Below are 13,135 nucleotides of genomic sequence, written 5' to 3'. Positions count from 1 at the left end.
TGTGTTTGTGCAGAGGGGGGTGAGCCATGGGGGCGGGGGTCATTGTCGTTTTTCGTTTCACAGCAAACAAAGATGGACATATTGTCGGAAGATCATTAAAACCAGTCAAGTTTGGAAAAAGAAGTATAACTGCTGCCTGAATCGTCGGCTCACTACGACCACTCTCTCAGGAGTGATGGTATGGGGAGTTCTATCACGCTTTTACAGCTTCAACCTGTGAATGCACCAAGAAGTTTAAGAGAAAGGAAACTCTTGTTCAACGTGGATTTTTATCGGCAAGATAACATTGCAGGATTTTTATTGAATTCTTCACGGCATTATCTACCGTCCTTCCTCTTCTGTTTAGGCAAGCGTTGGATATTCCGTGACTTCGAGATCAACTTACGCAAGGTGTAATCATGAGGGAATATGTCGTACGCCGTGCCCGAGTTGACGATTGTGCGAAGCTGATGCCACTAATCAGAGAATTTGCAGTTCACGAGAAAGCGCCACCGCCTACAATTTCAACAGAAGGTAAAAACATATCAAATGATGATGGGACAAACGTCTATACATTTTGATCTTTAATAATTGTAATAGCCTCCTTTACCAATTTTCGTCTGTATGCGTCTTATATTTTTGGACGTTTTTATTTTTTGCGAATTTCGCGAGTCGGGTGCTATTCGCGAATTTAACAAGACGCGAAAATATTAAATCTGATCCCAACAATGAATGCGACGTGAACTTGTACATATCAGTATAGTCCAGTCAGAATAAGTTTCACCCACCACTAGTTGCAACAGTAGGAATTCCACTGCTGTGCAGCTTGTTATGATCTCCTAAATACTAAAAGTCCAAGAAATCCAGTATGGCAAAATGGTTAAATTTGTATAATATGCAAATCAATTAGGACTATGATAAAGACACAGTGTTTACATCAAAGCTGTTTAGGGGCGGATCCAGGAATTCCGTAAAGGAAGGGGGGCGCAAAAAATATTCACGAAAAATTATAGATTCGCTAAATATACAGTATTTACATGTCCCTGTTCTATAACGTGATTAATACATGGGTACTGAGTAGATGTATACAAAATGTACGTGGGCCCCGTTGCAAGAAAGTTGCAATCAATTGCAAATAATTGCTAATTTTGAAACAACCATTCTGATTGGATCAGGGTCTGCCCTATTAAGAAGACATGCATGCAACAATGATTTTGATTGGCCAGTGACAATCAGTTGCAAGTTGCGTTTAAACGCAAAGTTTCTAGCAACGGGGCCCAGAAGGCCTAAATGTCACTGAAGTTAAATTCTAATTTGTGATTTTGAATTCAGGTTGATACCTCTGCCAATTATAATGTTTTGTAAATAGAATATCTTGCAATTCGAATTTTGATGAACACATTGCTAAGATTATACAGAAGCATTCTGTAATTAATTAATCTCATCATAGGTAAAACGTTATGCGGGGTCGCTTTTTCACTTATTATACACAGTGGACTGTGGGGAGGTTGACGGCTGGTTCAGGCTCCATACACGTAACGAAATCTTTGCTTTGTTCATAGTGCGTTTATAAACTGTAGGTCCTAAGCACAAATTATATAAGGAATAGAGATTACAATGTAGTATTCTATTATTACATAATCCCTGGTTAGGCATGATTGTGCTTATAAATGTGTGTGTGTGTGTGCGTGTGTGTGTGTGTGTGCATTTTTGACACGTTTGCTCCCAGATGTAATATGTTAGTCTTCAAGCATACAACGATATGATATAACAAAATTCCACAAATACGGACATTTTCACATTATGGTTTTTCAGTGACGTATAGTTAAAGGGGGGGGGGGGATAAAATGAGAGAAAATAAGTATTTTGGGACCTATATCTCCCTCATGCCCCCAACTGACCTGTTGCTCCACCCACCCTCACTACATTATACGATGGAAAGTATAGCAAGGGATACACATTATTATACAAACTGTAGCCAAATTAGTCGTTTTCATGTTAAAAAATAATAATTGTTTCTTTAAAATGGTTGAACTGAAAAATGTGATGATTTTTCTTCCATTTTGATCGTAATATGTCTCGGGCATATACGAGCACTGAGGGGGATGCTTGGGTTATTTTTAACACCCCCCCCCCCCCCACCGTGAGTGAAAGAAGAAGGTGAAAATGGGTACTTTGGAGCGTTTAAACATATGCAGTAAACAAACGTCGTTATGTAATCTCAACCCAATGTTGATAGGCCAAGGAACTCCTTGAACTCCAGAATGATGGGTGGTGTCAGAGACAATGATTCCTGATGAAAGGATGAAAGAGACGAAATGAATTGTTTGTTTATAATCCGAAAATGAAAGGAACGTGCACACCAACGACCTTTCTGAAGAATGTGTTTGCGTGTGTTTGTGTGTGTGTGTGTGTGTGTGTTTTCCATTTTAGGATCTACGAATCTTAGGAATAACGGACCTTATGTCATTCTCGGATTAACGAATCTTACTTCGAATCTTATTTCATTATCGGATAGACAAACTTTTGAAATAACGAACTATGTGGTTCCAACTTAAATTGCTATCAGTAGAAAAATCTTATATTTTCATAACGTGTCTCATTTGGACGACTGACAAGAGTTTCTTATGTCAGCTATTTGGATATTATGTTACATTACGTCCTTTTTTTATTTCCGCTATTCATTTGCTTGCCACTGTTTCACCAAAACAGATATCCGCGAAGATACGTTCGGTATCAATGCATGCCAAACAATCTACATCGCAGAATACGTCACACCATCCGGGGACTCTGGGCTGGCGGACGCGCCGGAGGGAGCTGGTAGCCGAGCAAAGGAAATAATTGGGTTCACATCTGTCAGCTACCTGTACTCGGTTTTTACCGGTCGAGTTGGGTATCTGAATGCGCTCTACCTAAAAGAAGGACATAGAGGTATTTTTCAGTAAATATATGCTTATTTGTCAGTCCAAGCAAATACCCTGTGAAGGATAACACCGAAATCCCCTATAGAGGATAAAACGTGAAGACCGAGCGAACTTACAGAGTCTGGCTCATGGTGGTCCTGAAGAGACATCGTAAATCGTGAATGTCGGCGCCGATATTTGCGACTAAATCTGCGATATTGCATATTTTGACGAAAATATCGGCGCCGATTTTCACGATGAGTCGTGAATTTCGCCGTGAATATTGGCGAACATACATATTCACGACGAAATTTGCGACCAGTCGCAAATATTGGCGCCGATATTTGCCACAAAATTTGCAATATCGCAGAGTTAGTCGCGAAAATCGGCGCCAATATTCACGACGAAATTCACGACTCGTCGTGAATATCGGCGCCGATATTTGCGACTAAATTTGCGATATTGCATATTTGACGAAAATATCGGCGCCGATTTTGACGATGAGTCGTGAATTTCGCCGTGAATATTGGCGAACATATTCACGACGAAATTTGCAACCAGTCGCAAATATTGGCGCCGATATTTGCCACAAAATTTGCAATATCGCAGAGTTAGTCGCGAAAATCGGCGCCAATATTCACGACGAAATTCACGACTCGTCGTGAATATCGGCGCCGATATTTGCGACTAGTCGCAAATTTTATCTTGATGTTCGCCAAAATTCACGACGAAATTCACGACTCGTCGTGAATATCGGTGCCGATATTTCACCAGCAATGTCTTAACTGGTTCGTGAATAAGTCAACAACAACATGACGACCAGCGAACACCTTGTTAGTTACCTTGCAAGCCCAACTAGCCGCACTGCCACTGTCACACGTCCAAATGAGAGAGAAAGATGCAGGCCCTATATCAATCCCCATTTTGTGGAAGCTATCGTATAAAGGCTGCCCTAGCTTGTCAAAAAAAAAATTGAAGTGTGTAATCCTTCATATCTTTCTTTTATCTTTGTACTTCTCTCTGTCTTTGCCAAATTTGCATTTCTTTTTTATGTTACAGACTCTTCACCATACACATCAGCTACGGTGAAACAGTGTCCTTGGAAGGCAAATTAATGTCCATCAAAGCATCCAGATCTCTCTTTACCTTAGTTTCACCACAGACAACAGTGATATACCTTTTCTTCATGACATATTTTGGGTCTGGACATTACTAATTTTCATCACGATTCATTTATCAGGGCATAAACAAAGGTGGATTTCAAATTCCATCTTTTTTTCATGTCCAAGTTTGATGTAAGTTCATAATTCTACTATTCCTAGTAGGCCTATTACTCTATAGAACAACCTCAAATTTTGTTGAACTGCACTCCAATGAAACAAGTAAACAAAACCAGAACTATCACTAAAGATGATTTATAACCCAAGCTAACAAACTGGTACTCTCCACTCCGCGAATTGACCTCGACAAACATTTTGTCTTCCATGGCTTAACATTGTTTCACAGTCACTATTTCTACTTAATGAGTATACCGATTTAAAAAGAATTTCACCACTCTGAACAGACTGTTCTACACTCGAAAGTTTGAATGATTTATATACAAAAATGCTGTTACCATGGAAACACAAATCTTGACGCTCACACAAAATGTGTCTTGCACAACCACACATTCAATTGATCTTAGGCCTATCAATATGCAACTGAATTGCCAATTGAGAGAGTATTTCAATCCACGACATATTGGTTTGATTTTCATTAAAAGTTGCCATTATCATGGCAATGTGTTAATAGTAACGAGGAAAAATGTGTCTTGCACATCTCCCAATGATTTCACGGTTACACATGCCAAATTTTAGGTTCACTGCCATACTAAAAGATCGAGAGCAGTTTGATCCACTAGATTTTGCAATGAACTGACCAATGGACCGTCCAATCACCTGACTGCCCTGCCCGCCACCCAACTTCAGAGTGATTCCTGCCCCTTATCTGATGCTCAAGATTCATCCTTTATTTTTGCTATGTCACTACCATAGCAACCAAAGTTGGGACACTGCAAATAATATGTCATGGACTATTGCATATCAAGGTCAACATGTGTACCAAAGTTTGAGAGATTTGCTTAAGGTATAGAACAGATTGCAATACATTATAGATTGAATTTTGAATAGAATATAGCTGCATAAGTGCGAGCTTTACATTAATGGCTTCATTAGTCTTCATTGCACCTTCAAGAGAACTGCACTGCAAACACACCTACACACACACACACACACACACACACACACACACACACACACACACACACAAATAATGCATGTCACATTTTCAACCCGTGCACACATTGCTGTTATAATACATGATTTGAGCAAATTGTTCTGACAACACAAACAAACATCTTTCAGAGTAAGTTGATCACTAAAGTTTGATAGCAATTGTGGAAGATAAATATACAAAGGGGAGAATTTAATCTGCACAGATAGTCACGATTTATGAAATGAAATTAAAGATGGTTAGAACAGGGAGATGGAAGAGAGATTTCCACCTCCCTGGTTATAAGGCCTAATTCTTCAACAAGTCAAGGACTTAGACAGTTTACCTGATTCAGAATGTAGATCTTAACCATATTTTCATTTATAGCATGTGTGTGAGATGATGTGTGTAGATATGCTGTAGAACAAGAAAAACATGTTCATTTAATGGTGACTATAAACAAACATACAAGCTTTTAATAACATTATGAATTTCGCATTTCCAACCCTTATCCATATGGCCGTTTGTTTTCACAAACAATTGCTAAGATAACACAATCTGGTACGTATTAAAATCCAGTGATCAATCGTATTTTGATAAACATTGTGGAAAATAAATCAAGATGGGACAGGCAGTTGGAATTCATAAAATGAAGTGAAAAACTATCAGCAACTCTTAAAAAACATTAACTAAGTTGGCTGAAAGTAGTTCAGATGGTAAATTGTAGGTAAAGTTATGATGTTACAATATTTTTACTGTTCATGTGTGCATGTGCATGCATGTGTGCTACATGAATTACTTTTAGCAGCAAAGAAATATCATCTGATCACTGGTGTCATCAGAATATAGCAGTCATGTCGCCCAAAACAAAATAAATGTCCAACATGACAGGCTCACAGGCTCATTGACATTTCTATATTCTTCATTCAAGTTCAATACATGCACACCAGAAAACAAAAGAAAAACATACAAAAAAAAACAAAACAAAGAGCAGAACAATGAGAACATGACAGCAAAACAACAACAACAACAACAACAACAACAAAATCATCATCCTCAATGATGTTAATGTAAAGATTACTAATAAATGCAACTTGACTACGTGGTATCCAAAGGGAGAAAGCTACACAATACTCGAAGGATTGCTTTTCAACAAGGCAAGTGCCAAAATGTGTCTCGCCCATTCGCGTAGAAGAAATTAATATTTTTCTAATTCCTGGAAGTTCATTGAATGTAGATCTTAACCATATTTTCATTTCACCCCGCCTATGACCACCTTGTGGTGACCTTCAACTCCCCAAGGGACATTTACCAGCCAAGTTTGGTCACAACGGACATATGGATCAAAGTTATGAGACATAATCGAAACGCGCCGTAAAAACGTAACATTGGGCCCTAAAAGTTCGTTGACCCTGTCTGTGACCTTTTACCTTGTGATGAACTTCAAATCCCCAAGGCACATCTACCATCCAAGTTTGGTCACAAACGGACATAGGGATCAAAAGTTATGAGCCATAATCAAAAAGCGCCGTAAAAACTTAACATTGGGCCCTAAAAGTTCGTTGACACCTGTCTGTGAGCTTTGACCTTGTGACCTTGAACTCCCCAAAAGACATCTACCATCCAAGTTTGGTCACAAACAGACATATGGATCAAAAGTTTTGAGCCATAATCAAAACGCGCCGCAAAATATTAACATTGGGCTCTAAAAGTTTGTTGACCCTGTCTGTGACCTTTGACCTTGTGGTGACCTTCAACTCCCCAAGGGACATCTACCATCAAGTTTGGTCACAAATGGACATAATACATCAAAAGTTATAAGCCATAATCAAAACGTGCCGTAAAAACTTAACATTGGGCCCTAAAGTTCATTGACCCCTGCCTGTGACCTTCGACCTCTAGGTGACGTTCGTGTTTCGTAAAAATGTGTAACTTTGTATTACCACTCTTCCCTCCAAGTTTGATTGAAATTGAAATCCTCAGTAGAGAGTTATTCACGTTTTTGTAGCGTTACGGACGGACGGACGACAGACTCCGTCCGTAACGCTGCAAAAAACTTGAATAACTCAGAACGGACGGACGGACGAAGGACGGACAGACGCCGCAGGTGATCCCTTAAGGTGGCCTCACACTATGCGGTTTTTTCTTGCGACTGCTTGCGGATTCGAGAAGTCGCACGCGGTTCTCGACCGCATGCGACTTCTCGCGACTTGGAGGCGTCCGCAAGCCTTGCGGTCGTTGCGCTCACACTATGCGACTCGATGACTGCGATCTTGCAACCGCAACAGATCGCAAGCACTGCGATCGAAAAAAACGCATAGTGTGAGGCCACCTTAGTCTCCTCGCACCTCCGGTGGGCTCGACAAAAACTATTTCCTGGGGATTTGGAGGAGCTAGAGAGACAGAGAGCCTGCAAAGAGAGAAATGAGTGGCGGTGGTTGTGGGGTTGATGGTGGGGGGAGTGATGTTGTTTTGTGTTTTTATTTTCATTCCCTATGTCGGGTTTCCTCGATACCCCTCAGATGCCAGTGAGATTACCATGAGTAGTAGTAGCACGGTATACGGTTTATCCCTGTGCACTAACCAGGCATACTCCTTCCACTTCCCTGAATCATTGAATATACGCTGCCGTGACTGAGTCGTTAGCATTTTTGGAATACCAAGGAGGCACTGTGTGTTATACGTACTTGGGACTGTGGGAGAATCATAACTGAAAATAGTTCCATGTGAGAGCCAAAGAGATGTGTGATACCATCTTTACAGTTCGGAAAGTGTGCCACGGGCAGGTCTCTCTCTGTTCTGCCATGGACGTCACTGTCCGTTGGCGATCACTGATGCAGTAAGCCTCCTCCAGCTCCCTCTATTGTCGCACGAGCAGGTACGAAAATGAAATCCATTCAGGTGCCAGAACTGGATTTTGAAATGCGTTCCGTCTATGTTCTTATGTGATAGATGCGTATGTCCACACTGCTAAAGGTTGTTTTCTCAGTCACTGAGTGGTGGTTTGATACTGTAACTGATAAAGATTTACTGTCATTTACAGAGTCATTCAAATCCAAACTTAAAACTTATCTGTTCCTTTCATACTGAGGACTGTAATTGCTGTATGTCATTAATATTGGATCAATATTGTATTTTTAATTTATATAATGTTGTATTCTTTTTTTGGTATATATTTGCTTTTGTTTACCATTTTCTCCTTTGTTGAAATGTTTGAATATGTATATGCATGTAAATATATGATATTTTTTCATTTTTGAAGCGCCATGAGCACTGAAAAGTGGACCTGTGCGCTATACAAGTATAAGCCACTATTATTATTATTATTATTAATATTATTGATACCTCGTGCACAGTATCATGATTTTAAAAAATTGGTTATACTTCGCAAAGAATTGGATACTGTAATACTACACTTTATCAATGATGATATTGTTCGTTTTTGTTTGCGTTTCTTCGCGTTCGTGTGTGTGTGTGTAGGACTGTGTATTTTGTTTGTATGTTATTATCCTGCAACGGCTATGTGTACTTAGTGTCATAGTTTGGATTGTTAGATTCGTGCAAATTGTCAAAACGTCTAAGACCCCGTTTACAGTGATTGATAAGGCCGGGCTCGGCCACGGCCTTCATTTCATTGTAAACGCGCAAAAGGCCACATGCGGTACCAAAATCGGCCGCGCATTTAGCCGAGCTATGGAGGTAGTCTCGGCCGCGGCTCGGCCGTGGCCGAGCCCGGCCTTTTCTCACTGTAAACGCAAACTGGGCCAAATGCGGTACCAAATTTAGTCTGGCTTCCAGACCCTCTGCCGTACTATTTCGCTATTCAGGATATTAACGCCCTCAACGTCGAAAACTAGTATAGTTTAAGGTGGTTTTGTCCTGCAGAGGTCTTTACCTTCGGAAAAGGCGGCGATTTCGTCACGGTTTCGTCGATTTCGTCCCGGTGTCCAGTTGGCAAAGGGGCTAGAAACCAGACTATACCACATTCCGACCGGCGCCCTCCCAATAAGTTTACAAGCAGAGCGCCACCACGACAAAAATATTGAAAGGCTTGAATTAAAAGCCCAGCCCGGCCGGGCCGTGTAAACGGACAAAATTGCGGGGCCGAGTACTGCAATAATATGAGGCCGGGCTCGGCCGCGGCTCGACCCGGCCCTGCATGTATGATCAGTACAAGGCCACCCCGATCATGGCGAGCGTGCAAAATCGGCAGATTTTAAGTCATAAATCGGAGCGACCTGTGACGAGAATAGAGATAACGATCGCAACGCTGAATAGCCCTGAGAGGAAATTTAGTTTATTCCTTCACAGGGTATTTGCTTGGACTGTTTGTGTTTTGTAGTTGTGAAGACAAAGAAACTAAGTTAGACAATCTAAAAAAGATAAAATTTGAAATATTATAAGGAATGAGAAGGAAAATCAGATTAAAAAAATAGACACATTAAAATCAGATGGAAAAAAGAGGCATTGTTATTTTCAACAATCGTTATTAAACGTACTAGGGCGGTAATATAGCACAGTCACAGAGCGTCTGCCTTCCGATCTAACCGGGTTCGATTCCCGAGTCTCTTCCCACCTCCCTGGTCTCACCATGGAGCGATCGAGCAATGTTGTGTGTATAAGCATGGAACTACATTAATCTCCATTCTATATACAAGCATTCCGCCACCTATTATTTATAGTAAAGAGGCAAAGACACTCTGTCCCTGGGATAGGACATTAAATGGAGGTCCGTGTGTGAATTAGCCACAACTCGAGCATGTGAAAGATCCCACTTCGTTCATTCATCGCCAAGAGCAGAGCGCTATAAGCCGGTGAATACCCCCCCCCCCCCCAAAAAAAAAAAAAAAAAAAAAAATGGAGGGCGAATGATGCCGACCCCTCATGGTTCGCCCCACAGGTGACGTGACTAGCGGTCGTCAGGAAACGACATCAACCAGGCATATTCATACTCGTGAACGAATAAATTGAACCCAGTAAATACAAAAGGAGCGAATTGTTATTCATGCCCCAATAGGTTAGTGTCATTCTTGGCTGGCCAATTAAAAATTAAAAACTTATATTACTTAAGAATTAAAAACTTATATCATTTTGGGAGGAGGGGTGTACCCATATTTGCAATAACTATAGTCTTCTTCAGAAGTCTTTCGTTTTTCTTTGTTCTTGAAATCATTTCAATTCAATAATTCAATTTCAATATTTATTTTCTTCTATCTATCGTGCATTTAATCAACATGACATGATGCTTCAATGTAAAAATGTCCTTTAAAGATGTCATCAAATTTACTTTATCACTTGATCGTTCTCTACATTTTGTTTGTATCTGATATTTCAGGCTTCCGCTTAGGGACGGCCCTGATGAAGGAAATAACAAAGGTGAGGAATGTGCTTGCAATTATAGCCCCTCCCCCCCCCCCCCATATCCCGGCCTCCCCCATCTCGTTCCTATTGGAAATTCAGCATTTTTAATCGCGTCTATTTCATGTATAGAGGGAATTAACAAACCGATGTTTAAGCGTGGTAGTCAACCTAACATGTAAAATATGTGTATATATACATCGTCTATCGTCTGCCGTTTATCCTTGTCTGACAACGTAATTATCTGATATATACGATCAGGATATATGTATACATATACATAATATATGTATATAAACATATAAATATATATATATATATATATATATATATATATATATATATAGATAGGTTCATGTGAGATTGCATTTAATGAATTCGAACTATGTCGCTGTGTCATTTCTCAATGATCACCCTAACCCCCTTTCTAAATTATTTTTGATAGAAATATAATTGCCCGTTGCCCGTATCCGGTTCAGAAAAGTGATAGAGTGCACATAATCCCGTTATACATTTGTAGTTATAAATCAACAAAACATAGAGTCATGAGCTTTCACTGACTTTTAACCCGTAGCATTTCCCCCTTATATACAAAGGAATGCCTGTCGTCCGGCGGGAAACTGCTGAACTGGGACGTCCTGGGCTGGCACGATGATACCAAGAGATTTTACTCCAAGATCGGCGCCACCAATCTGTCCGAGACCAAACAGTGGGAATACATGCAGCTTCAAAGAGACGACTTGCAGAAATTCGCGTATGACACGGAGCTTCGCTGTCCGCCCGGCGTCAGCATCACCTTTAACCCGGACTAATGTTAGCTAGTTCACATAGCTCTATCCACCGTTATTTCACATTTCCCGGGCTTGACGACTCTAAATATCTGAAACGACTAGGTGTAATTACACACATTTGTACTGGGAACAGGGAGACCGTTTGGTTGATTTAATCAGGGCATATCTTTTAACTCACCATCCAGAAACGGAAAAAAATTGACTCAGCTGAATGAAGGCAATATTGCACAGTCTTGTCAGGTATCTCATTAGGCCTAAATGTGAATCTTAATTGCTCCTATATTAGAGAAAAAATATCCCCTATAAATTTGATAACCCTTGCCTGACTCTTTAACCTCCTCCCCCATCCCGACCCCCTCAAAAGAAGAAGAAGAGGAAGAAGAAAGAAACACACACAAAATCGTGTGTGGACATATCGGAAGAAAACGTCCTTCGATGTGCCAGTGTTTTCTGTTTTCAACTACTTAAGTCTGTTGTTCTGAACTGCCTCTTCAAAAAATAGCTTACACTGATTGTACTAAAAATTCATGACAACACGCCCACGCAATAGCCAATTTATCAATTTACGTGGTGCTGTCATGATTTGAATAAGGCTTATTTAATTTCAAGTAGCATTATTTTGTCACTGCATGTCCTATTTGAAATGTAGTTCATGTTCGTGTATTGAGAAAAAAAAACATCACATGCTTCGCAAAAACATGCGGCATTCATCCATTATCTTCCTTATGGCTCACTCTTGAGACCTCCATGCAGAGCCATTAAATTCCTTTCAGATACTGGAGTTTATTGATAGCCAAACCTGTATGTGACACAATAATATCAACCATAAGTACACATGGCCCCACCGCCCCCACCCCCCCCCCCCACACACACACACAATATTATGATATTATAGCTCGTCTTGTATGCTAAAGTAAAACGAGGCAATAACTTTTAGGCCCAGTCACACTGTAAAGCTAGCGCGTATGCCTGGCGCACACTATATTTTGTGGGCAAAACTTGGTTAGGTCCAGATACCCACGAGTTCTTGTGCAAAACCTGGCTCATCCAGACGTTCACCTATACGAATGATGCTAACGGTATTACTTGCGTAGGAAGTAACGAAGGAAAGCACACGCGTAGCGTTCATCCAACGGATGTTGAGCGCACAAAACGAATGATCAGAGAATGTCCGACGGATGCTGAGCGTATGAAACGAACAATGATCAGCGAATACCCAACGTATGCAGAGCATGATACTGTCATTTGACTATATTCATAATAGCATTCTACTCAATGCTTTGTTGTTTATTAAAATATTTAACAATTTCCTTCCAAATTTCGGCTCTCTTTACCAATCTCTTCAGTAGCGTTATCAAAAAGGGAAAGGTTTTTCAATAAAATAATTTGGGTGTCTCCAAAAGTATTTCATTAGTCCTTGTTTGCTTGAATTTCTTTAAGACCGGATACTGAAACAAGTAACGGAATTCATCACCAATCTGGCTAAATCAACTTTATTTTCACAGATTATTTCACCTCATATGGGAACGCTTGAAAACTGTCCAGTTTATTACTCCAGGTTTATTACTCAAGCACCTAAAGTGACAAAATTCTTCCCAGTCGGAATAAATTTGATTAAATAACTTCCTAATTCAAGTTTGTATTAATTGCTGCTGAGCTGAAGGAGCTCAGGGAAGGAGCTACCCGCATATAAACTGCTACCCGCACTCGTTACTATCGGTAGACCAGCTCCAGGCACGTCAGATGAACGCCTTTTGAAAGTTGAAGTAGTTCGTTTGTTCCACTGTGTATACGTTGTGCATTCGTTTTGGCAAAGATAGGCTGGACGTATGTGGACGAACGGCGGGCGAATAA

General features: G+C 40.4%; 1 protein-coding gene across 1 annotated transcript; it reads left to right on the top strand.

Annotated features, from left to right (window-relative positions):
* Window positions 1–398: 398 nt before the first annotated feature.
* Window positions 399–11,302, top strand: LOC140243657 (thialysine N-epsilon-acetyltransferase-like). The gene is made up of 4 exons (XM_072323322.1): window positions 399–513; window positions 2,692–2,910; window positions 10,468–10,508; window positions 11,087–11,302. The coding sequence occupies exons 1-4, from the start codon at window positions 399–401 to the stop codon at window positions 11,300–11,302; spliced, it is 591 nt and encodes a 196-aa protein (XP_072179423.1).
* Window positions 11,303–13,135: the final 1,833 nt, after the last annotated feature.

Source organism: Diadema setosum, chromosome 20, assembly GCF_964275005.1.
Source record: "Diadema setosum chromosome 20, eeDiaSeto1, whole genome shotgun sequence".
NCBI lineage: Eukaryota > Metazoa > Echinodermata > Echinoidea > Diadematoida > Diadematidae > Diadema > Diadema setosum.
The sequence above is the reverse complement of the archived record's forward strand: the minus strand, read 5'-3'. Positions and strand labels throughout refer to the sequence as shown.

Coding starts and splice junctions, on each gene's coding strand:
- LOC140243657 (XM_072323322.1), top strand. CDS start 399: ATGAGGGAATATGTCGTACGCCGTGCCCGAGTTGACGATTGTGCGAAG. Junction 2,911..10,467: donor CCTAAAAGAAGGACATAGAG/GTATTTTTCAGT, acceptor CTGATATTTCAG/GCTTCCGCTTAGGGACGGCC. Junction 10,509..11,086: donor TGATGAAGGAAATAACAAAG/GTGAGGAATGTG, acceptor TTATATACAAAG/GAATGCCTGTCGTCCGGCGG.